This window comes from Bombina bombina, chromosome 6, assembly GCF_027579735.1.
Source record: "Bombina bombina isolate aBomBom1 chromosome 6, aBomBom1.pri, whole genome shotgun sequence".
NCBI classification, from domain to species: Eukaryota; Metazoa; Chordata; class Amphibia; order Anura; family Bombinatoridae; genus Bombina; species Bombina bombina.
Genome location: NC_069504.1, coordinates 398,660,348 through 398,687,862, shown reverse-complemented (window position 1 = coordinate 398,687,862; position 27,515 = coordinate 398,660,348). Strand labels below are relative to the sequence as shown.

The following is a 27,515-nucleotide window of genomic DNA, read 5'->3' as shown; positions in this document are numbered from 1 at the left end:
CAGAGATATCACCCACAGACTGAAGCTCTCCGTCCTCATGATCTGCATATTGTGACGCAGTATCAGACATGGCCCTTACAGCATCTGCGCGCTCTGTATTTCTCCTAACCCCAGAGCAATCGCGCTTGCCTCTTAATTCAGGCAACCTGGATAATACCTCTGACAGGGTATTATTCATGATTGCAGCCATGTCCTGCAAGGTAATCCCTATGGGCGTCCCTGATGTAATTGGCGCCAAATTAGCGTGCATCCCCTGAGCGGGAGGCGAAGGGTCTGACACGTGGGGAGAGTTAGTCGGCATAACTTCCCCCTCGTCAGAATCTTCTGGTGATATTTCTTTTATAGTTAAAGACTGATCTTTACTGTTTAAGGTGAAATCAATACATTTAGTACACATTCTCCTATGGGGTTCCACCATGGCTTTCAAACATAATGAACAAGTAGTTTCCTCTGTGTCAGACATGTTTAAACAGACTAGCAATGAGACTAGCAAGCTTGGAAAACACTTTAAACAAATTTACAAGCAATATAAAAAATGTTACTGCACCTTTAAGAAACACAAATTTGAAATAACAGTGAAAAAAGGCAGTTACACTAACAAAATTTTTACAGTGTATGTAATAAGTTAGCAGAGCATTGCACCCACTTGCAAATGGATGATTAACCCCTTAATACCCAAAACTGAATAATAAAAGACAAAAACGTTTTTTTTCTTTTTTTTTTCAAACAGTCACAACAACTGCCACAGCTCTACTGTGGCTTTTTACCTCCCTCAAAAACGACTTTGAAGCCTTTTGAGCCCTCCAGAGATGTCCTGGATCATGCAGGAAGAAGCTGGATGTCTGTGTCTAAGTTTTATCACCAAATACATATAAAAACGATTAAACATGCCAGCAAACGTTTTATATTACATTTTTATAAGAGTATGCATCCTATTAATAAGCCTGATACCAGTAGCTATCACTGCATTTAAGGCTTTACTTACATTAGTTCGGTATCAGCAGCATTTTCTAGCAAATTCCATCCCTAGAAAAATATTAACTGCACATACCTTATTACAGGAAAACCAGGACGCCATTCCCTCTCTGAAGTTACCTCACTCCTCAGAATATGTGAGAACAGCCATGGATCTTAGTTACTTCTGCTAAGATCATAGAAAACTCAGGCAGATTCTTCTTCTAAATAATGCCCGAGATAAACAGTACACTCCGGCACCATTTAAAAATAACAAACTTTTGATTGAAGAATAAACTAAGTATAAAACACCACACTCCTCTTACGACCTCCATCTTGGTTGAGGCTTGCAAGAGAATTACTGGATATGACAGTGAGGGGAGGAGCTATATAGCAGCTCTGCTGTGGGTGATCCTCTTGCAACTTCCTGTTGGGAAGGAGAATATCCCATAAGTAATGGATGATCCGTGGACTGGATACACTTAACAAGAGAAAACCTATTTACTGGTTGACAGACATTTGTCTTGTTTTACGCAAGAATCCTCTTCATACACAGTGGACTTTTCCTTCACAAATCATTACTTTTTTTTACCTTACCTTGTCCTCTGCTGCTATCTTGTGGCTTCATTGCAAAGAGGAAAAAAGATTGAGATTTATACATACACACACACAAAATCACCTCTACCTCATCCTCCCTCCCTGCTGCTCTCAACTATTTTTTTCTGTAGCATAGAGGTCCCACCCGCCTCCCTCCTAACCCTTCCATGCCACCAAATTAGCGGCATAGCAGTCCCACCCGATCCCCCTCCAGCGATGATATGCCCACACGCGTCCCTCCTATCCCATCCATGTAAGGGCTGCGGCCTTCCTCGTTTAGACACGCGCCAGTGATCCTCACGCGCCACTGCCTCGCCCACCAGGCCAGGTGTGTTTATCTCGAGCTGCAGTCTCTACTGCGCATGACTGTAATGCAATATTATATATGGCCTTTTACAATATAGGAGAAATATATATATCTAGCTCTCTCTCTATCTATCTCAAATACACAATATAGGCTTTTATTATGGGTTATTATCACTTTTTCTAGGATACAATCTTGCTTGAAGAATCTTTTCTAACACCTAACTTTACCACTTCCTTGCTCCAACGTAGGCAAAGAGAATGACTGAGGTGGGAGGGATGGGAGGTGATATTTAACAGCTTTGCTGTGGTGCTCTTTGCCGCCTCCTGCTGGGCAGGTGTGATATTCCCAATAGTAATTAGATGATCCATGGACTTATCGTGTCATTAGAAAGTGAATTGAGTGTACAAATTTGTTTCACCATTGAGATAAATATGTCTTTATAAATTCAATAGATCTAACAATCATTGTTGATAGTGTTCAGATGTTGAAGTATAACAAATATGATTTGTCTTTTTAAATGTATAGTTGTAATGATCAAAGTTAAACCATATATTTCTCCCAAAACATCGTCCATAAAGGGTTAACATCGCAATTATGGAGCTCTATTTAATTTTAAAGGGTAAAATTGCACCTCAGTGATATTACTTGACAAAGGCTGCATTAGACAGCCAAAACGCGTTTCAGAATAACGGAGGATTACAGAGATACAGACCCCTTTCTGCTCCCTACAGCTATCCGTAAAGTTGATCACATGATACGGCTGGTTTGAATCATTGCCAGTGGCGAAGATCCCACAGAAGCACTCAAGAAACGGATAGGGTCAGAAAACAAGGGGCACCTTGTTATTAAAAACTTGCCACTTGGAATATAGTGCTACATGACTGAGGTAACTGTTTATACCTTATTATACATACATCTGAAACTGATCATCCATATTTTGGATTGGAGAGAGCAGTCTCTATATCACTTACTGTTTTTTGGATACAGGGTATTTATCCAAGTCCTTTGCAAAAACTAGTATTGGATTACAAACCTAAGAGACAGTCATTCTAAGGAAATAAATAAAAGACAGACAGTGTCCCAAGCTTTTATTCCATGGGCTGGGAATAGTAATTTTGTACCTGAATATCTATTTCTTTTTATGAGAAGTTGGCCAACCTATGTATTTATATTTCTAATGATTTTTATTATTTTTACTATCATATGGTGTTTTTAATATGCATTATTAGATATATAAAGTATTTATTATTACTAACTCACTTGTTTTGCTACATTATGATACATCAGAACATTTTACAATATACTATATTATACCATTCCATTGTTATACACTCTGTCCAGTATTGAGATTATTGCTTTTTGAGCACTTCTCCATCATATATAGGTGGGTTTGATCACTATGACATTACCAATCACTTGATACAACCATATGCATATATCCCACAATATATAAGGATGGTAGACCACTTATTTGGAAAAGGCAATTCTCCTCTTTCAAATTAGTGCTGTTGTGATTGTCTATCTAACAGATGATACCATACAGAATTGGTCCTATTTTGGGGTTTTGCAACTCTGTCAACAAAGAAACATAGCCCCTTCTTTTGAATGTGAATGTACTAGTAATTATAACCTGATAGTTACCAACAACTCCATTTTCTATTGTGGTTGTTTTCAGGCCTCATAGATTTTGTTTCTCTAAATTAACACTTGGGGTTATTATGATAAATAGGAAGAGCAGGAAATCTATGTCTATGTTATAAATAAATATAAAAAGCATTTTGCTACTGGTATATGCTATGGTTAAAGGATATTGCTGCAACAAAGCTAAAAACAATTATTAGAAGCTTACCAATTCATACATGAAGTCTGGGTCTGAGCTGGATGCCAAGAGATCAGTGCTGATTAAAGTTTGCTCTGCGAATGTGGGGCTTCGGAAGGCATCCCCGAAAGGAGGGTCCATTCCACTGACAATGGGCTGTTAGAGAGAGACATGTTATAGCTGTTATTAGTGTTTTGAAAAGAAAATGTATATATATATATATATATATATATATATATATATATATATATATATATATATATATATATATATATATATATATATATATATATATATATATATAATATTATATATTATATATATATATACACACACACACACACACACACACATTAGGGCTGCACAATTAATTGCCGCGATTTTAAAACCGCGAGAGTCGCAATTTTTTCCTAAATAAAAAAAATCCTCAAAAGTGGCTGTAAATGCATTGATTTATTTGTAATTTCTTGCAAACCAGCTCCATCTAGTGGTTGCTTTTAGCACACAATTGTAAAAACATAATTTATGCTTACCTGATAAATTCCTTTCTTCTGTAGTGTGATCAGTCCACGGGTCATCATTACTTCTGGGATATTACTCCTCCCCAACAGGAAGTGCAAGAGGATTCACCCAGCAGAGCTGCATATAGCTCCTCCCCTCTACGTCACTCCCAGTCATTCGACCAAGGACCAACGAGAAAGGAGAAGCCAAGGGTGTAGTGGTGACTGGAGTATAATTTAAAAAATATTAACCTGCCTTAAAAAAACAGGGCGGGCCGTGGACTGATCACACTACAGAAGAAAGGAATTTATCAGGTAAGCATAAATTATGTTTTCTTCTGTTAAGTGTGATCAGTCCACGGGTCATCATTACTTCTGGGATACCAATACCAAAGCAAAAGTACACGGATGACGGGAGGGATAGGCAGGCTCTTTATACAGAAGGAACCACTGCCTGAAGAACCTTTCTCCCAAAAATAGCCTCCGAGGAAGCAAAAGTGTCAAATTTGTAAAATTTGGAAAAAGTATGAAGCGAAGACCAAGTTGCAGCCTTGCAAATCTGTTCAACAGAGGCCTCATTCTTGAAGGCCCAAGTGGAAGCCACAGCTCTAGTAGAATGAGCTGTAATTCTTTCAGGAGGCTGCTGTCCAGCAGTCTCATAAGCTAAACGTATTATGCTACGAAGCCAAAAGGAAAGAGAGGTAGCAGAAGCCTTTTGACCTCTCCTCTGACCAGAGTAAACGACAAACAGAGAAGACGTTTGTCGAAATTCCTTAGTTGCTTGTAAGTAAAATTTTAGGGCACGAACTACGTCCAGATTGTGCGGAAGACGTTCCTTCTTCGAAGAAGGATTTGGACACAAAGAAGGAACAACAATCTCTTGATTGATATTCCTGTTAGTGACTACCTTAGGTAAGAACCCAGGTTTAGTACGCAGAACTACCTTATCCGAATGAAAAATCAAATAAGGAGAATCACAATGTAAGGCTGATAATTCAGAGACTCTTCGAGCCGAGGAAATAGCCATTAAAAATAGAACTTTCCAAGATAACAACTTTATATCAATGGAATGAAGGGGTTCAAACGGAACGCCCTGTAAAACGTTAAGAACAAGGTTTAAGCTCCATGGCGGAGCAACAGTTTTAAACACAGGCTTAATCCTGGCCAAAGCCTGACAAAAAGCCTGAACGTCTGGAACTTCTGACAGACGTTTGTGTAACAGAATGGACAGAGCTGAGATCTGTCCCTTTAATGAACTAGCAGATAAACCCTTTTCTAAACCTTCTTGTAGAAAAGACAATATCCTAGGAATCCTAACCTTACTCCAAGAGTAACCTTTGGATTCACACCAATATAGGTATTTACACCATATCTTATGGTAAATCCTTCTGGTAACAGGCTTCCTAGCCTGTATTAAGGTATCAATAACTGACTCAGAAAACCCACGTCTTGATAAAATCAAGCGTTCAATTTCCAAGCAGTCAGCTTCAGAGAAGTTAGGTTTTGATGTTTGAAAGGACCCTGAATCAGGAGATCCTGTTTCAGAGGTAGAGACCAAGGTGGACAGGATGACATGTCCACCAGGTCTGCATACCAAGTCCTGCGTGGCCATGCAGGTGCTATTAGAATCACTGATGCTCTCTCCTGTTTGATTCTGGCAATCAATCGAGGAAGCATCGGGAAGGGTGGAAACACGTAAGCCATCCTGAAGTCCCAAGGTGCTGTCAGGGCATCTATCAGGACTGCTCCTGGATCCCTGGATCTGGACCCGTAACGAGGAAGCTTGGCGTTCTGTCGAGACGCCATGAGATCTATCTCTGGTTTGCCCCAACGTCGAAGAATTTGGGCAAAAACCTCCGGATGAAGCTCCCACTCCCCCGGATGAAAAGTCTGACGACTTAAGAAATCCGCCTCCCAGTTCTCCACTCCCGGAATGTGGATTGCTGAAAGGTGGCAAGAGTGAGACTCTGCCCAGCGAATTATCTTTGATACTTCCATCATTGCTAGGGAGCTTCTTGTCCCTCCCTGATGGTTGATGTAAGCTACCGTCGTGATGTTGTCCGACTGAAACCTGATGAACCCCCGAGTTGTCAACTGGGGCCAAGCCAGGAGGGCATTGAGAACTGCTCTCAATTCCAGAATGTTTATTGGCAGGAGACTCTCCTCCTGACTCCATTGTCCCTGAGCTTTCAGAGAATTCCAGACGGCACCCCAACCTAGAAGGCTGGCGTCTGTTGTTACAATTGTCCAGTCTGGTCTGCTGAATGGCATCCCCCTGGACAGATGTGGCCGAGAAAGCCACCATAGAAGAGAATTTCTGGTCTCTTGATCCAGATTCAGAGAAGGGGACAAATCTGAGTAATCCCCATTCCACTGACTTAGCATGCACAGTTGCAGTGGTCTGAGGTGTAAGCGAGCAAAGGGAACTATGTCCATTGCCGCTACCATTAAGCCGATTACCTCCATGCATTGAGCCACTGACGGGTGTTGAATGGAATGAAGGGTGCAGCAAGCACTTTGAAGTCTTGTTAACCTGTCCTCTGTCAGGTAAATCTTCATTTCTACAGAATCTATAAGAGTCCCCAGGAAGGGAACTCTTGTGAGTGGAACGAGTGAACTTTTCTTTTCGTTCACCTTCCATCCATGTGACCTTAGAAAAGCCAGTACTAACTCTGTATGAGACTTGGCAGTTTGAAAGCTTGAAGCTTGTATCAGAATGTCGTCTAGGTACGGAGCTACCGAGATTCCCCGCGGTCTTAGTACCGCCAGAAAAGCACCCAGAACCTTTGTGAAGATTCTTGGAGCTGTAGCCAATCCGAATGGAAGAGCTACAAACTGGTAATGCCTGTCTAGGAAGGCAAACCTTAGATACCGGTAATGATCTTTGTGAATCGGTATGTGAAGGTAAGCATCCTTTAAATCCACTGTGGTCATGTACTGACCCTTTTGGATCATGGGTAAAATTGTCCGAATAGTCTCCATTTTGAACGATGGAACTCTTAGGAATTTGTTTAGGATCTTTAAATCCAGGATTGGTCTGAAAGTTCCCTCTTTTTTGGGAACCACAAACAGATTTGAGTAAAACCCTTGTCCCTGTTCCGACCGTGGAACTGGATGGATTACTCCCATTAACAAAAGTTCCTGTACGCAGCGTAGAAACGCCTCTTTCTTTGTTTGGTTTGTTGACAACCTTGACAGATGAAATCTCTCTCTTGGAGGAGAGAATTTTAAGTCCAGAAGGTATCCCTGAGATATTATCTCTAGCGCCCAGGGGTCCTGGACATCTCTTGCCCAAGCCTGAGCGAAGAGAGAAAGTCTGCCCCCCACTAGATCCGATCCCGGATCGGGGGCCCTCAATTCATGCTGTTTTAGGGGCAGCAGCAGGTTTCCTGGCCTGCTTGCCCTTGTTCCAAGACTGGTTAGGTCTCCAGCTTTGTCTGTAGCGAGCAACAGATCCTTCTTGTTTTGGAGCAGTGGAAGCTGATGCTGCTCCTGCTTTGAAATTCCGAAAGGAACGAAAATTAGACTGTCTAGCCTTAGGTTTGGCTCTGTCTTGAGGCAGGGCGTGGCCCTTACCTCCTGTAATGTCAGCGATAATTTCTTTCAAACCGGGCCCAAATAAGGTCTGCCCTTTGAAAGGTATATTAAGTAATTTGGACTTAGAAGTTACATCAGCTGACCAGGATTTTAGCCACAGTGCTCTGCGCGCCTGAATGGCGAATCCGGAATTCTTAGCCGTAAGTTTAGTTAAATGTACTACGGCTTCCGAAATGAATGAATTAGCTAGCTTAAGGATTCTAAGCCTGTCCGTAATGTCGTCCAGAGTAGCTGAACTGAGGTTGTCTTCCAGAGACTCAATCCAGAATGCCGCTGCAGCCGTGACCGGCGCAATGCATGCAAGGGGTTGCAATATAAAACCTTGTTGAACAAACATTTTCTTAAGGTAACCCTCTAACTTTTTATCCATTGGATCTGAAAAGGCACAGCTATCCTCCACCGGGATAGTGGTACGCTTAGCTAAAGTAGAAACTGCTCCCTCCACCTTAGGGACCGTTTGCCATAAGTCCCGTGTGGTGGTGTCTATTGGAAACATTTTTCTAAATATCGGAGGGGGTGAGAACGGCACACCGGGTCTATCCCACTCCTTAGTAATAATTTCAGTTAGTCTCTTAGGTATAGGAAAAACGTCAGTACTTGTTGGTACAGCAAAATATTTATCCAACCTACACATTTTCTCTGGTATTGAAACTGTGTTACAATCATTCAGAGCCGCTAACACCTCCCCTAGTAATACACGGAGGTTTTCCAGCTTAAATTTAAAATTTGAAATATCTGAATCCAATCTGTTTGGATCAGAACCGTCAGCCGCAGAATGAAGCTCTCCGTCCTCATGTTCTGCAAGTTGTGACGCAGTATCTGACATGGCCCTAGCATTATCAGCGCACTCTGTTCTCACCCCAGAGTGATCACGCTTGCCTCTTAGCTCTGGTAATTTAGCCAAAACCTCAGTCATAACAGTAGCCATATCTTGTAATGTTATTTGTAATGGCCGCCCAGATGTACTGGGCGCCACAATATCGCGCACCTCCCGAGCGGGAGATGCAGGTACTGTCACGTGAGGCGAGTTAGTCGGCATAACTCTCCCCTCGTTGTTTGGTGAAATTTGTTCAATTTGTACAGATTGACTTTTATTTAAAGTAGCATCAATACAGTTAGTACATAAATTTCTATTGGGCTCCACTTTGGCGTTAGCACAAATAGTACAGGTCTCATCCTCTGAATCAGACATGTTTAACACACTAGCAACTAAACTTGCAACTTGGAAATATTATTCAAGTAAAATACAATGAAAAACGTACTGTGCCTAAGAAGCACAGAAAGATATATGACAGTTGAAATCAATAAACTGAAAAGGTTACAGCATCAAACTTTGTGAAAACAAAAAACAATTTTAGCAAAGGCTTGTTCCCATTAGCAAAGAATAACTAACCCTGATGGCATAAAAAAGTTAAAGAATAAACGTTTTTTTTTTTTTTATCACAGTCAACTACAATCTCACAGCTCTGTTGTGAAGATTACTTCCCTCAAACAAGCTTTGAAGACCCCTGAGTTCTGTAAGATGAACCGGAACATGCAGGAAAAAACAATGAGCTTCTGACTGAAATTTTTGATGCGTAGCAAAAGCGCCAAAAAAAGGCCCCTCCCCCTCACACACAACAGTGAGAGAGATCAGTAAACTGTCAGAATTAGATCAAGCAACTGCCAAGTGGAAAAATAGTGCCCAAACATTTTATTCACCCAGTACCTCAGAAAATGAAAACGATTTTACATTCCAGCAAAAACGTTTAACATAAATTAAGAGTTATTAAAAAGCCTGTTGCTTGCAAATAGGCTAAAGTCTTATATACACAGTGTAATTCCAGTGAAGTACCATTCCCCAGAATACTCAAATGTAAAATATACATACATGATATTATATTGGTATGGCAGGATTTTCTCATCAATTCCATTGTCAGAAAATAAAAGCTGCTACATACCTCTTTGCAGATTAATCTGCCCGCTGTCCCCTGATCTGAAGTTTACCTCTCCTCAGATGGCCGAGAAACAGCAATATGATCTTAACTACTCCGGCTAAAATCATAGAAAAAACTCTGGTAGATTCTTCTTCAAACTCTACCAGAGAAGGAATAACACACTCCGGTGCTATTAAAAATAACAAACTTTTGATTGAAGAAATAAAACTAAATAAAATCACCATAGTCCTCTCACACATCCTATCTAGTCGTTGGGTGCAAGAGAATGACTGGGAGTGACGTAGAGGGGAGGAGCTATATGCAGCTCTGCTGGGTGAATCCTCTTGCACTTCCTGTTGGGGAGGAGTAATATCCCAGAAGTAATGATGACCCGTGGACTGATCACACTTAACAGAAGAAATGGCTGTTTTACCTTCACTTTTTACTTTCACTTTCTGTTCTCATAAGCAGCCGATCAATCTAGAAATCTAAAAAGCATAGCCCATGCAGTAATGAAGAGGAGAGAAAGCCACTTACTTATATTTCCCCCTAGGGACGTCTGCAGTCTGAAACTTAGGGTATGTAAACATTATGGAACCTCCCACAGAATCTCCTGTTCTCTGAGAAACGGCTCAAATACATAGCAGATGCAGTTAACACCACAGCTCCCAAAAAGGCTAAAACTGCAGTCCCCTCTGCTGCTGGGTTAACTTAACTGCATCTACAATGTATTTTATATCAGCAAAGCACAGCATTTCTGAAAGGAGCAGCCCCCACCCCTACTGCTATATGCCTGTAATGGATTCCTGGACAGGAGCAGGGTTCATATTCAGTCAAATTAAAATGTTTAAAAAACAGAATTTATGTTTACCTGATAAATTTCCTTTCTCCTACGGTGTATCCGGTTCACGGCTTCATCCTTACTTGTGGGATATTCTCAATCCCTACAGGAAGTGGCAAAGAGAGCACACAGCAAAGCTGTCCATATAGCTCCCCTCAGGCTCCGCCCCCCCAGTCATTCGACCGACTGTTAGGAGAAAAAGGAGAACCATAGGGTGCAGTGGTGACTGTAGTTTACAAAAAAATAAATTTAAACCTGACCAAAATGCTAGGGCGGGCCGTGGACCGGATACACCGTAGGAGAAAGAAATTTATCAGGTAAACATAAATTCTGTTTTCTCCTAAATTGGTGTATCCGGTCCACGGCTTCATCCTTACTTGTGGGAACCAATACCAAAGCTTTAGGACACGGATGAAGGGAGGGAACAAGTCAGGTAACCTAAACGGAAGGCACCACTGCTTGCAAAACCTTTCTCCCAAAAATAGCCTCCGAAGAAGCAAAAGTATCGAATTTGTAAAATTTGGCAAACGTATGCAGTGAAGACCAAGTCGCTGCCTTACAAATCTGTTCAACAGAAGCCTCATTCTTAAAAGCCCATGTGGAAGCCACAGCTCTAGTAGAGTGAGCTGTAATTCGATCAGGAGGCTGCCTTCCAGCAGTCTCATAAGCCAACCGGATGATGCTTTTTAGCCAGAAAGACAGAGGTCGCAGTCGCCTTTTGACCTCTCCTCTTGCCAGAATAGACGACAAACAAGGACGATTTTAGTTGCTTTTAGATAAAACTTTAAAGCACGAACCACATCAAGATTGTGTAACAGACGTTCCTTGTTAGAAACTGGATTAGGACACAGAGAAGGAACAACTATTTCCTGGTTGATATTCTTATTGGAAACCACTTTTGAAGAAAACCAGGTTTGGTACGTAAAACGACCTTATCTGTATGAAACACAAGATAGGGTGAATTACACTGCAAAACAGACAATTCAGAAACTCTTCTAGCAGAAGAAATAGCTACTAAAAACAAAACTTTCCAAAATGGTAACTTAATATCTATGGAATGTAGAGGTTCAAACGGAACCCCTTGAAGAACTGAAAGAACTAAATTTAGACTCCATGGAGGAGCCACAGGTCTGTAGACAGGCTCGATTCTGACTAAAGCCTGTACAAACACCTGAATATCTGGCATGGCTGCTAGACGCTTGTGTAACAAAACAGACAGAGCAGATATCTGTCCTTTTAAGGAACTAGCTGATAGACATTTCTCCAATCCTTCTTGGAGAAAAGATAGTATCCTTGGAATCCTAATCTTACTCACTCCATGAGTAACCCTTGGATTCACACCAGCAAAGATATTTCCGCTATATCTTATGGTAAATTTTCCTGGTGACAGGCTTTCTAGCCTGGATAAGAGTATCTATAACTGATTCCGAAAACCCCCGCTTAGCAATCTCCAAGCAGTCAGCTGCAGAGAAACTAGGTTTGGATGTTCGAATTGACCTTGAATTAGAAGGTCCTGTCTCAAAGGCAGCTTCCATGGTGGAACCGATGACATATTCACCAGGTCTGCATACCAAGTCCTGCGTGGCCAAGCAGGAGCTAACAGAATTACCGAAGCCTTCTCCTGTTTGATCCTGGCTACTAGCCGGGGGAGAAGGGGAAACGGTGGAAAGGCATAAGCTAGATTGAACGACCAAGGCGCAAGTAAGGCATCTACCAATGTCGCCTTGGGATCCCTGGACCCGTAACGTGGAACTTTGGAGTTCTGACGTGACGCCATCAGATCCAGATCTGGAATGCCCCATAGCTGGGTCAGCTGAGCAAAAACCTCCGGGTGGAGTTCCCACTCCCCTGGATGGAAAGTCTGACGACTCAGATAATCCGCTTCCCAGTTGTCCGCTCCTGGGATGTGAATCGCTGATAGATGGCAGGAGTGATCCTCTGCCCATTTGATGATCTTGGATACCTCCCTCATCGCCAGGGAACTCTTTGTTCCCCCTGATGATTGATGTAAGCTACAGTCGTCATGTTGTCCGACTGAAATCTGATGAATTTGGCCTCCGCTAGTTGAGGCCATGCCTGGAGCGCATTGAATATCGCTCTCAATTCCAAAATGTTTATCGGGAGAAGAGATTCTTCCCGAGACCATAGACCCCGAGCCTTCAGGGACTTCCAGACCGCGCCCCAGCCTAAGAGGCTGGCGTCGGTCGTGACAATGATCCACTCTGGTCTTCGGAAACTCATTCCCTGAGACAGGTGATCCTGAGACAACCACCAGAGGAGTGAGTCTCTGGTTTTCTTGTCCATCTGAATCTGGGGAGACAAATCTGCATAATCCCCATTCCATTGTTTGAGCATGCACAGTTGCAATGGCCTTAACTGAATTCGAGCAAAAGGAACCACGTCCATTGCCGCAACCATTAGTCCTATTACCTCCATGCACTGAGCTATGGAGGGTAGAGGAATGGATTGAAGAACTCGACAAGTGTTCAAAAGTTTTAATTTCCTGACCTCCGTCAGAAAGATTTTCATTTCTACCGAGTCTATTATTGTTCCCAGGAAGGGAACCCTTGTGAACGGGGACAGAGAAATTTTTTCTATGTTCACCCTCACCCGTGAGACCTTAGAAAGGCTAGAACAATGTCCGTATGAGCCCTTGCTTTGTGAAGGAATTTGTTTAGAATCTTTAAGTCTAGAATTGGCCTGAAAGTTCCTTCCTTTTTGGGAACTACAAACAGGTTTGAGTAAAATCCCAGTCCTTTTTCTGCTGTTGGAACTGGGTGTATTACTCCCATTTTTAAAAGGTCTTCTACGCAATGTAAGAATTCCTGTCTCTTTATCTGGTCTAAAGATAAGCGAGATATGTGGAACCTTCCCCTTGGAAGAAGGTCCTTTAATTGTGCATTACCCTTTCCTAGTGGCTGTAGAGGTAGAAGCCGGTCCATTCCTGAAATTGCGAAAGGAACGAAAATTAGACTTATTTTTAGCTTTGAAAGGTCTATCCTGTGGAAGGGCATGGCCCTTTCCCCCAGTGATATCTGAAATAATTTCTTTCAACTCTGGCCCGAATAGGGTCTTACCCTTGAAAGGAATATTAAGCAATTTTGTTTAGGACGACACATCCGCCGACCACGATTTTAGCCAAAGCGCTCTGAGCGGCCACTATTGCGAAACCAGAATTTTTCGCCGCTAATTTAGCTAACTGAAAAGCGGCATCTGTAATGAAAGAATTAGCCAACTTCAGGGCGTGAATTCTATCCATGACTTCATCATAAGAAGTCTCCTTCTGGAGCGAGTTTTCTAATTCCTCAAACCAAAAAGCAGCTGCAGTGGTTACAGGAATAATGCAAGAAATTGGTTGAAGAAGAAAACCTTGTTGAACAAAAATTTTCTTAAGTAAACCTAATTTTTTATCCATAGGATCTTTGAAAACGCAACTGTCTTCTATTGGTATAGTCGTGCGCTTAGTTAGCGTTGAAACTGCCCCCTCTACCTTAGGGACCGTCTGCCACGCGTCCCTTCTGGGGTCAACAATGGGGAACATTTTCTTAAATATAGGAGGGGGAACAAAGGGTACACCTGGCTTCTCCCACTCCTTATTCACTATATCCGCCACCCTCTTAGGTATCGGAAACGCATCAGTGTGTACTGGGACATCTAAGAATTTATCCATTTTACACAATTTTTCTGGGACCACCAAAGGGTCACAATCATCAAGCGTAGCTAGGACCTCCTTAAGTAGGGGCGCGGAGGTGTTCTAGCTTAAAATTTAAATGCTATAGAATCAGGCTCTGCCTGCTGAGAAACTTTTCCTGTGTCAGAAATTTCTTCCTCAGACAGGCCCTCCCTCACCGCCAAGTCAGATTGATGTGAGGGCACTACAGATAAATTATCCTCTGTGTCTGCTTGCTCATTTTCTGTATTTAAAACTGAGCAATCACGCTTCCTAGGAAAAGCTGGCAGTTTGGATAAAAATGCTGCGAGAGAATTATCCATTACTGCTGCTAACTGTTGCATAGTAATAGCAATTGGTGCGCTAGATGTACTGGGCATCGCTTGCGCGGGCATAGCTGGTGTTGACACAGAAGGAGAGGATAGTGAACTATCCCCACTACCTTCAGCTAAAGAATCATCTTGGGCTATATCTTTAAGCGTGATTGTACGGTCCTTAAGCTCTTTGGACGCTATGGCACACTTCACACATAAATTTAATGGGGGAACCACCTTGGCCTTTGAACATACAGAACATAGGTTATCTGAAGGGTCAGACATGTTTGACAGACAAACAGATCTTCAATGCAATAAAAATTATTTTTGACAAAACCGTTACTGTGTCTTTAAATAATAAAAGTGCACACTTTATTACTGAAACATCAAAAAACCATCAAATAAACATCCGATTTTAATGAAATTTTCACCACAGTGTCTTAATGCTTTGAAAAGATTGCACACAAATTTTCAGATCAATTAACCCCTTAATGCCCAAACCGGAGCTAATAACAGCAATTAACCGGTTAAACACACTACAGTACTATGCCACAGCTTCCACTGTGGCCTTTACCTTCCTTAGGGATTATTTTATTAGGAAATAAGCCTCTCTGGAGTCTTTTCTGATGCCTCTGGACTCCCCACGTGAAGCTGCATGAACTGCCTAAGCAAAACAACTGCGCAATTGAAGCGCGAAAATGAGGCCTCCTCCCTCTCCATTCCAGAGTGGAGGGGCCTTTCTGACTAGATTAGGTGTCCAAATAAGTGCCCAAAAGTGTTTTAAAGTCTGAAAAAACACCTTAATTAGAGTGAAAAACATGCTAAAAAGCAATCGATTAAGCCCACAAAAGTGTCAACCAGCATAGAGCCCTTAACATAAGCCATAATTTTATACAGAGTCTAAGAAAAATGGCTTACCTATCCCAGAGGGGATTGTTGACAGTCTTCTAGCATTACTAGGTCTTGTTAGAAAAATGACTGATCATACCTGAAGCAGTTAAGCCTGCAAACTGTTCCCCCCAACTGAAGTTCTCTGGTTTCAACAGTCCTGCGTGGGAACAGCAATGTATTTTAGTTACTGGTGCTAAAATCATATTCCTCTCGACAGAAATCTTCATCACTTTCTGCTGCAGAGTAAATAGTACAAGCCGGCACTATATTAAAATAACAAACTCTTGATAGAAGAATAAAAAACTACAACTAAACACCACATACTCTTTACCACCCCCGTGGAGATGCTACTAGTTAGAGCGGCAAAGAGAATGGCTGGGGGGGCAGAGCCTGAGGGGAGCTATATGGACAGTTTTGCTGTGTGCTCTCTTTGCCACTTCCTGTAGGGATTGAGAATATCCCACAAGTAAGGATGAAGCCGTGGACCGGATACACCAATGTAGGAGAAAAGAAGAATATATATATATATATATATATATATATATATATATATATATAATTGTGTGTGTATGTGGCTTACACTGCTTCATTTGTTAATCATACCACTGTCCACAGTTAGAATGACTGCCCAAGAAAACATGACAATGTTGTGTGTCATAAGACCTAATAACTGGCTAGTGGCTACTATTTAATCACATCACAGGCAGCAAATTGTATTTGAACTATTTTGTGGTTTGTATTTTTATGCTCCAAGAGTGTATTGGACATTGAGAAACATGTACATGAAGATTCTGTAGTGTTAAATAAACTTTAGAATGCAAAATGAAGGTGTTATAGTAATATATAAGAAAATGGCGATTAAATCGCAATTTATTTATTTTTAATAAAAAAAAAAAAAATTGCGATTTTTTTGTTGTTGCCCATATCGCCCAGCCCTAATACACATACAAACATATTCACCAGTAGTGAGTAAAATGACTATCAGGTAAACTTCAAAAATTAAGGAATAATAGAAGAGCCAATTAGCTTTTATCTAATTTAAGAAATTAATAGAGATTTCACAAAATAACATTAAAATAAAAATACATAAAACATTAAAATAAAAATGTTTAAAAAAAAAAAAAATACTACAAGAAAGGAAAACATCCTTCAATTTTCTTGAAATAATGCAAAATAAAATATACAACATATAAAGCAATTTCTTAAGTATGTCCCCTTTGTATTATTTTTTTGTACTCTGACAGTCACTTACAAATAGCAAAGCCGGGACATATTTGGAGATATGAAAGAAAGTGAACAAAGTCATTATCAAAAGAAATAATAAACAGGACAAAGACAATAAAAGGGTGCAAGGGCAGTCAACCATATGCAAGTACTGGGAGTGTGAATAAATTGGCTTATCCATAAGTATAAGTCCCATTTTGTCTCTTATTCTCAGGACTCAGGTATGGAAAAGAAACCCAAATCTACAAAATGTTGCTCAAAAACAGAATTTACACTTACTGATACATTTCTCTCTTTCAGGATGAGGAGAGTGCATAGGTGTCCATAACGTGATATATTATCTTCCACTAGGACGAGATCAAAAACTCTTACAAGAGATTTAATCCCTCCCACCTCCTCTCCCCAACTCAGTTTAGATATAGTTGAGAGGAGATAGAAAAGGTAGGAAAGACAGAAAGCAGGGATAAAAGGTGCAAATAATAAGTATTGCCCATCTAGTAAAAATGCAGGCGGGTCCTATGGACTCTCCTCACAAAAGAAAAAAAATCAGTAAGTATAAACTCTATTTTCTTTCGTAGGATTAAGAGAGTCCATAGGTGTCCATAACATGTCCTTCCCTGATGATTGTCGTGATGTTGTCGGTGCGATTCTTCGGGCCCTTGAATCGGCCCCTTCTCAAACAGGACAAGTTCATTTTAATCCAGTCAAAGTTCTAGGATGCTGGATAAGTAGCCTTCCATCCAGGGAGGACCATATTCCCTGCGCACTTTGAAACTCAATCAAGATAGCATTTTGTGGGTATGAAAAGTAGCCAGAGAAAGAGACTGAGCATGGACCAAGATATTGTCCAAATAAGGAGCAATAGAGATTCCCTGAGCTCTGATCACTGCTAAGAGAACCCCTAATACCTTTTTGAAGATGCGAGGGGCGGTGGCCAAAGAGGGCCACCAATTGATAATGCTTGTTGAGAAAAGCAAACCTTAGAAACTGGAAGTGATCCTTGTTAATTAGAATATGCATCTTTAAAAATATAGTTGTCATAAATTGACCCTCCTGAATTAGAGGAAAGATAGTACAGATCGTTTCTATTTTGAAAGAGGGTATCCACAAAAATTTGTTCAAAGTTTTTAAGTTCAGAATAGGACAATAAGTGCCTTCCTTCTTTGAGACAATGAAGAGGTTGGAGATATTGGATACCCTGTTGAGATATTGGAAAAGGTTAGAAAACTCCATATCATCTAAGTCTTGAACACATTGAACAAAGGCAGTTGCCTTTACAGGATCCTTTGGAACGTGAAACGGATGAAAACATTCCCTGGAAGGTCTAGTGCGAAAGCCTATGCATTAACCCTGGGATATGATATTGAAAACCCAGGTATTCTGAACTGAGCAAGACCAGGCCTTCTGAAACCGAATCATACCCTACCATAAGATCTTCTGGACAGGGGGTTTGGAGGATTCAGACTTCTGGTTGGAGGGGGACTTTTCATCTCTAGGGGAACGAAGGTAATTAAAACAATTTGTCTGAACTTCCCTTTAGATTTCTTGTCCTGGGGTAGAAAAGCCCCTATTTTCTATGACAGGTTTTGATAATATAATCAAATTCTGATCCAAAAAAGGACTGATAATAGCCTGTAAAGCTTAGAAGCCAGCACATTTTTGGTCCAGCACCCTGGGTAGTGCTTGCTGATTGGTGGCTTTTCAAATAAAGATAAGAGAACGAAGAAGAAATAATAGGAGTAAAATTAGAAAGTTGCTTAAAATTGCATGCTCTATCTGAATCATGAAAGAAAAAAAAAATGTGTTTCATATCCCTTTAACCTCTTAATGACCAGACCATTTTTCAATTTTCTTACCCTTAATGACAACGGCTATTTTTACATTTCTGCAGTGTTTGTGTTTAGCTGTAATTTTCCTCTTACTCGTTTATTGTACCCACACATATTATATACTGTTTTTCTCGCCATTAAATGGACTTTCTAAAGATACCATTATTTTCATAATATCTTATTTTTTACTATTAAAAAAAATATATAAAATATGAGGAAAAAGTTGAAAAACACACTTTTTCTAATTTTGACCCCCAAAATCCGTTACACATCTACAGCCACCAAAAAAAACACCCATTCTACAAATTTTCTATATTTTGTCCAGAGTTTAGAAATACCCAATGTTTACATGTTCTTTGCTTTTCTTGCAAGTTATAGGGCAAAAAATACAAGTAGAACTTTGCTATCTCCAAACAACTTTTTTTAAAAATTAGCGCTAGTTACATTGGAACACTGATATCTTTCAGGAATCCATGAATATCCATTGACATGTATATATTTTTATTTAGAAGACATCTCAAAGTATTGATCTAGGCCCATTTTGGTATATTTCGTGCCACCATTTCACCGCCAAATGCGATCAAATAAAAGAAATTGTTGACTTTTTCACAAACTTTAGGTTTCTCGCTGAATTTATTTACAAACAACTTATGCAATTATGGCATAAATGGTTGTAAATACTTCTCTGGGATCCCCTTTGTTCAGAAATAGCAGACAATATGGCGATTGAGAGGGCGCTAAAAAGCTGGGTATACTTAACACACCTAATTATTAAGATTATATCAAAACAAAAAATAAATCAAAAACAGTAAATTTTAAAAATCTTTACTAGTGGGAATAATCCCTACTTATGCGTACATAAATTTAAAAAACAATACGTAAGAACAATTGCAGACACATAAAGTAAGTATTTGATACGATATATATAACTATTACTTGGAATACCACCCTGATAAAAATATTTATAATAAGCGATCTTGATAAAGCCCACACACATGGGTGAAACGCGTAGAAGCTGAAGTTGCCTGTTACCAGAACCAAACCCACTAGGTACCTAGTATTTGCCCGCGCGTATTAACGCTAAGAGCGGGTGCCTTTTTCACCTCAGTGATTGCACTTACAAAGATCCAGACTGTCTGTCAAAAGCAGGGAGCTGGGAACATTGGAAGCAAAAGATAACAGCGTGCCAGGTACTCACACACAAGGAGCGACGTACCTTTGACGGTCACTTCCCCACGGAGGGAGTGGTGAATCCTGTACCAAGGAATAGAAGCTGCAGCACACTAAGCGGCTCACACGCAAGGAGCGTGTTTTGACTAAAGACCACAGACTCAGATACATTACAGCGACATTTGGACACAGTCGCTGCAACTTTCTGTGAGTTAAAGTTACATATAACCAGCAAAGATACAAAGTATCCTAATTAAGGAACATTTTATCGTTTTACCCAGCACGTTAATTTCAATCATAGAGATAAGTCTTGTATGTTATATACCATACAAACAAAAGGGATTTCATCTGCTGCAAATATATAAGGACCATAGAGACTGTCCATTATATTCAGGAACAAAATATTTGATTTTAAGGACATAGTAATTGATCAATTCTATTTTTTAAAAGCGCTTATTATAAATATTTTTATCAGGGTGGTATTCCAAGTAATAGTTATATATATCGTATCCAATACTTACTTTATGTGTCTGCAATTGTTCTTACGTATTGTTTTTTAAATTTATGTATGCATAAGTAGGGATTATTCCCACTAGTAAAGATTTTTAAAATTTACTGTTTTTGATTTATTTTTTGTTTTGATATAATCTTAATAATTAGGTGTGTTAAGTATACCCAGCTTTTTAGCGCCCTCTCAATCTCCATATTGTTTGTTCCATTTCTATCTTGAGGAGATAGTGGAGAGTGGCTTAGGTATCCTTTTTAGATTTCTAGCGCTGATAACTCCTGTGCTATCAGAAATAGCAGACATATATGGCTTTGGCGTTGCTTTTTGGTAATTAGAAGGCCGCTAAATGCCGCTGCACACCACACGTGTATTATGCCCAGCAGTGAAGGGGTTAATGAGGGAGCTTTTAGGTTTAATTTTAGCTTTAGTGTAGTGTAGTAGACAAGCCCAAATTATTGACCTAGGCCCATTTTGGTATATTTCATGCCACCATTTCACCGCCAAATACGATCGATCAAAAAAAAAAAAAATTTCACTGAAATTATTTACAAACAGCTTGTGCAATTATGGCACAAATGGTTGTAATTGCTTCTCTAGGATCCCCTTTGTTCAGAAATAGCAGACATGAATGGCTTTGGCGTTGCTTTTTGGTAATAATAAGGCCGTTAAATGCTGCTGCGCACCACACTTGTAATATGCCCAGCAGTTAAGGGGTTAATTAGGTAGCTTGTAGGGTTAATTTTTAGCTTTAGTGTAGAGATAAGCCTCCCACCTGACACATCCCACCCCCTGATTCCCCCCTGACCCCCCTCAAACAGCTCTCTTCCCTCCCCCACCTCACAATTGTCATCGCCATCATAAGTACTGGCAGAAAAAAAGTCTGCCAGTACTGAAATAAAAAGCATTTTTTTAATATATTTATTTTTTTATACAGTCTGCAGTGATAGATCCCTGCTTACCCCACAACCTCCCTGATCCCCCCATACATCTTTCTAACCCTCCCCCTCTACCTATTTGCCGCCATCTTGGGAACTGGCAGCTGTCTGCCAGTACCCAATTTGACCCCCCAAGTTTTTATTTACTTTTTTTATATGAAACATTTATTTTCTGTATTGCAGCTGGCCCCCCTTAACAATCTACATCCCTCCCAGATCCCTTACTAAACAACGGATATCCCCCTTCATCTGCATCAGTCTTTTTTTTCCACTTGAATGCATATTTTGCGTGCACGCCGCACACGTCCAGTGAGGAAATATAGTGAGGACTAAAAACATACTGAGGGCTGCTAAGGGGTAATAAGGCAATGAAAACAGAAGGATTTTAACTCTGAATTCCATCATTTCTGGTGTTAATCACATAGGTAAAGCTCTGTGTGTAAAGGCTAAGAACCCCTAACTATGTAGTACTTATAAGGAGAGTACTAGGGATAGTTCCTGGGCAGTATTTAGTGTCTGAGTCACTTATCAGGATTGCAGCACCGCTCCATTGTATTTTACCAGCTTGCTGAGATCTTTCTCCCTCACAGAATGCCGATACAGTAGAGAGTCCATCCAGTGCAAGTAAATATACTGCAGAGGATACTTGTGGATATACCAGCAACCCCTCAGGTGGAGGCTAAGAGACAGGGTCCTGGTAATGCCTGAAGGCAATTATGGCTGAGAGATTTACCCGTGAGAGTACGGACGTGCCATAATGGAGATATTTCTTTTCCCCTGCTTCACTCAGAATCTTGGGAGAAATTATCCTTTAGTCTTTCCTGAGTGAAGATGGAAGAGGGGTACTGGGTCTCAAGTCAGGTCTGAGCTCCCAATAAAATGATTAGATAGAAAAAGGAAATTTTTTCTTACCTGATAAATTTGTTTCTTTTACGATACGATGAGTCCACAGATTTCATCCTTACTTGTGGGATATCGCCTCCTGGTCAGCAGGAGGAGGCAAAGAGCACTACAGCAGAGCTGTATATATAGCTCCTCCCTTCCCTCCCACTCCAGTCATTCGGCCGAAGTTAGGAAGAGAAAGGAAAAGCCAAGGTGCAGAGGTGACTGAAGTTTACCAAAAAAAACAAAAAAAAAAACACCTGTCTTAGAAAAACAGGGTGGGCCGTGGACTCATCGTATCGTAAAAGAAACAAATTTATCAGGCAAGAATAAATTTCCTTTTCTTTTACAAGATACGATGAGTCCACGGATTTCATCCTTACTTATTTGATACAATACCAAAGCTATAGTACACGGATGAAAGGGAGGGACAAGACAGGGAACCTAAACAGAAGGCACCACTGCTTGAAGAACTTTTCTCCCAAAAACAGCCTCAGATGAGGCAAAAGTATCAAATTTGGAAAAAGTGTGAAGAGACGACCAAGTTGTAGCTTTGCAAATCTGTTCAACAGAAGCATCATTTTTGAATGCCCAAGAGGAAGCCACAGCCCTAGTGGAATGAGCCGTAATTCGTTCAGGAGGCTGATGTCCAGCAGTCTCATATGCCAAACGGATGATACTCTTCAGCCAAAAAGAAAGAGGTAGCCGTAGCTTTCTGACCCCTACGTCTCCCTGAATAAACGGCAAACAAGGAAGACGACTGACGAAAATCCTTAGTCGCCTGCAAGTAGAACTTCAAGGCATTGACCACGTCCAAATTATGTAACAGACGCTCCTTCTTAGAAGCAGGATTAGGACACAAAGAAGGAACAACAATTTCCTGATTAATATTTTTCTTAGAAACAACCTTAGGAAGAAACCCAGGTTTGCTACGTAACACCACCTTATCAGAATGAAAAATAAGATAAGAAGAATCACATTGCAAGGCTGAAAGCTCAGAAACTCTGCGAGCAGAAGAAATAGCAACCAGAAATAAAACTTTCCAAGATAATAACTTAATATCTATGTAATGCATACGTTCAAACGGAACCCCTTGAAGAACCTTAAGAACTAAATTCAAACTCCAAGGAGGAGCAATTGGTCTAAATACAGGCCCAATTCTAGTCAGAGCCTGACAAAAAGACTGAACATCTGGAACATCTGCCAGACGCTTGTGTAACAAAATAGACAAAGCAGAAATCTGTCCCTTTAAGGAACTTGCCGACAACCCTTTCTCCAATCCTTCTTGGAGAAAAGACAAAATCCTGGGAATCCTAACCCTACTCCATGAGTAGTCCTTGGATTCGCACCAATAAAGATATTTACGCCATATCTTATGGTAAATTTTCCTAGTAACAGGCTTACATGCCTGAATCAAGGTATCTATTACCGAATCAGAAAAACATCGCTTAGATAAAAATTAGCGTTCAATCTCCAAGCAGTTAGCTGTAGAGAAACTAGATTCGGACGGTGGAAGGGTCCCTGAATGAGAAGATCTTTCCTCAATGGGAACTTCCATGGTGGCCGAGATGACATGTCCACCAGATCGGCATACCAAGTCCTGCGAGGCCACGCAGGAGCAATGAGGATCACCGATGCCCTCTCCTGTTTGACTAGAGCAATCACCCGGGGCAGGAGAGCAAATGGAGGGAACACATAAGCTAGGCTGAAAGACCAAGGCACCGCCAAGGCATCTATCAGCTCAGCCTGGGGATCCCTGGACCTGGACCCGTACCTCGGAAGTTTCGCATTCTGACGAGATGCCATGAGATCCAACTCCAGTCTGCCCCATCTGAGGATCAAGTTGGAAAATACCTCCAGATGGGAGTTCCCATTCTCCCTGATGGAATGTCTGTCTGCTCAGAAAGTCCGCCTCCCAGTTGTCCACCCCTGGGATATGGATCGCCGTCAGATGGCAAGAGTGAGACTCCGCCCACTGTATTATCGTTACCTCCGTCATCGCTAAGGAACTTCTTGTTCCTCCTTGATGATTGATGTAAGCTACCGTCGTTATATTGTCCGACTGGAACCTGATGAATTGAGCAGAAGCCAACTGAGGCCAAGCCTGAAGTACATTCAATATTGCTCTCAAATCTAGAATATTTATGGGAAGAAGAGACGACTCCTGAGTCCATACACCCTGAGCCCTTAGGGAGTTCCAGACTGCTCCCCATCCTATAAGGCTGGCATCCGTTGTCACTATCACCCATGAGGGTCTGCGGAAGCAAGTCCTCTGGGATAGATGATCCAGCGACAACCACCATAGAAGAGAGAGTCCCTTGTCTCCTGATCTAGAGTTATTTGAGGAGACAAATTTGTATAATCTCCATTCCACTGACTGAGCATGCTCAGTTGCAGAGGCCTGAGATAAAAACGAGCAAACGGAACGATCTTAATTTTCTGACCTCCGTCAAAAAGATTCTCAATGATAGAGAGTCGATTAGAGTTCCCAAGAAAGGAACCCTTGTCTGTGGGACTAGAGAACTCTTTTCCAGATTTACCTTCCACCCATGAGTCCTCAGGAAGGATAGAACAATGTCGGTATGAGACTTTGCTAGTTGGTAAGACCACGCCTGGATCAGAATATCGTCCAGACAAGGCGCTACTGCAATGCCCCTGAAAATGTTTGTCCAGAAAGGCAAATCTCAGGAACTTGTGATGATCTCTGTGGATAGGAATATGAAGATATGCGTCCTTCAGGTCCACGGTAGTCATAAATTGACCCTCCTGGATCATTGGAAGAATGGTACGAATAGTTTCCATCTTGAAGGATGGAACTCTGAGAAATGTGTTTAGACTTTTGAGGTCTAAAATAGGACAGAACGTTCCCTCTTTTTTGGGAACCACAAAGAGAGTTGAATAAAACCCTTGTCCCTGTTTCTGTATTGGAACTGGACATATTACTCCCATGGAGGAGAGATCTCTTGCACAGCGTAAGAACGCCTCTCTTTTTATCTGGTCTACAGATAATCGTGAAAGAAGAAACCTTCCTCTGGGGGAAGAATTTTTTAACTCCAACTGATACCCCTGAGACACAATTTCTAGTGTCCAGGAATCCTGAACGTTTCTTATCCAAGCCTGGACAAAGAGAGAAAGTCTGCCCACTACCAGATCCGGTCCCAGATCGGGGGACGCCCCTTCATGCCGACTTGGTAGTGGCAGCCTGCTTCTTGGACTGCTTACACTTGTTCCAAGACTGGTTGGGTCTCCAAGTGGACTTGGCTTGTGAATAATCCCCTTCCTGTTTAGCGGAAGAGGAAGAGGGAACCCCCTTGAAATTTCGAAAGAAACGAAAATTACTGTCGCCCTTTCTGTTTGTACTTTTTATCCTGGGGGAGGAGATGACCCTTGCTTCCCGTAATGTCTGAAATAATTTCCTTCAAGTCAGGCCCGAACAGGGTCTTCCCCTTGTAAGGAATAGTCAAGAGCTTAGACTTGGATGACACATCCGCAGACCAAGACTTTAACCATAAAGACCAACGTGCTAAGATGGCAAAGCCCGAACTCTTAGCCGCCAATTTAGTAATCTGCAGAGAAGCATACATAATAAACAAATTAGCTAACTTAAGAGCTTTAATCCGATCCTGTATCTCTTCCAAGGGAGTCTCTGTCTTAAGAGACTTCTCTAGAGCATCAAACCAGAAAGCAGCCGCACTGGTCACAGTAACAATGTTGCAAAAGAAATCCCTGATATAAACCTTTCTAAGAAGACCCTCTAACTTCTTATCCATAGGGTCTTTAAAGGCACAACTATTCTCGATAGGAATAGTAGTTCGCTTAGCCAGGGTAGAAATAGCTCCCTCTACTTTAGGGACCATCTGCCAAGAATCCTTAATAGCGTCAGCTATAAGATACATCTTTTTAAATACAGGCGAAGGAGAAAAAGGAATACCTAATCTTCCCCATTCCTTTGCAATAATCTCTGAAGTCCTTTTAGGAACTGGAAAGTAAGAAGGAACTTCCAAATATCTGTCTAACTTACTCAGTTTTTCTGGCGGGACTATGATGGAGTCACAGTCATCCAAAGTAACTAACACCACTCTAATAAACGGAGGTGTTCAAGCTTAAACCTAAAGGAAATCACATCAGGATCAGTTAAGCGTAAAGCACTCCGTGCTTCATAGAGTCCACCCTCAGATAGTACCTCCATACTCTCCAACTCAGAGCCCCTGGAGAGTGCATCCGCAATTGCCACCATGGAATCAGTGGCATACGTGCCCACATAGGTGTCCCTTTTTGTACGCTTGCCGTGCGAAATAGGAAGATTAGATAACGAATCAGAAAGCGTAGAGGACATCACTGCAGCAATGTCTTAACGTAAATGCTGCAGACATTGGAGAAATACATGACCCTGCTTGCGCGGATGTTAAGGGCTGTGACGCTTGGGGAGAAAGTTGTGGCATACCTTGCGTCTCATCTATAGACTCCTGAGAAGCATCTGCCTTAGGCAAAGGTTTATCACAAAAAATGTTGTCCCTATAATTTAAAGCCATCTCACAATATGAAGGACAAAAAGGAATTGGAGGTTCCACTGGGGCATTCAAATACATAGAACAAGTTAGTATGGATTCAGCTGTAACAGCAGTAATGTACAACAATAATAATGTAGTTAGAAATTTGTCAGTAGTTAAAGAGAACCTTATTACAAGTACACTGTCTCTTTAAGAAATAAACTGGCAACAATTTTTCTTGCAAACAAAACTATTATAATAGCAATGTAGAAAAAATGTATTGTCACCAAGCACCTCGCCTCAACAGCTCTGCTGAGGCGCCTACCTACACCCACGGTCCCCTGACCACTCCTAGGAACAATCCGGAGCAGAGCCTATAACCGCTTGCTTTAGTCACAAACCATGCGGTCTAGGCGATACTTGCGATGCGTCTCTATCAACCGGGGACTTCCGGAGTAAGAGAAACTGTGCGCCAAGTCAAAACTCTGCCCATCGTGGGCGTCAAATTCATTAAACCCTGGGAAAATATCTTTAGGCAAAGACTTTCATGTAACCGCCTAAAAAAAAACAAGAAATTACTAGCCGCAAAACCGGAGTCACACTCCGGCAACATATCCCAGCGTCAGCCCAAAAATTAAAAGCATTTACCAGCCGCTACTGTTATAATAAAGAGTAAGGCTAAATGCTAACAGTGTCCCAAGTGTACTCTATGACACAAACACTCCTGACACCCATAGCCGTGCTAGTTAAAATTCTATGAGATATTTACCAGCCGCTCACACACACTAAGAATAGGGAAGCCCTTTACTAAGAGCCCTGTTTCCCCAAATATGCAAGGAGTACAGCCAGTTCTGAGATATGCTCCAGAAGCCCCAGAAATAAAATACTGCACTTACCTTAATGCTGAGTACCAGCATGACGAGTCTCACAGCGTAAAGAGGTCCATTTGTTCCCTCCTTCAGCTCTGTGAACACAGAAGGGCCTTAGTTAATACTCTCTAAGACCATCAACATAAGGGCAGCACAAGTATGGGAGGCGCAGTGAAGCTAAAACCCCACCAGTTCCCATTGC

At 41.3% G+C, this 27,515-nt stretch overlaps 1 protein-coding gene across 1 annotated transcript in view; it reads right to left on the bottom strand.

Annotated features, from left to right (window-relative positions):
• The window catches only part of CREBRF (CREB3 regulatory factor), a 349,666-nt gene that overhangs the window by 262,696 nt on the left and 59,455 nt on the right, over positions 1 to 27,515 (bottom strand). Inside the window, exon 3 of the mRNA XM_053717136.1 lies at positions 3,708 to 3,833. Coding sequence (XP_053573111.1) covers positions 3,708 to 3,833 — 126 coding nt within the window. The remainder of the gene's footprint in view (positions 1 to 3,707; positions 3,834 to 27,515) is intronic.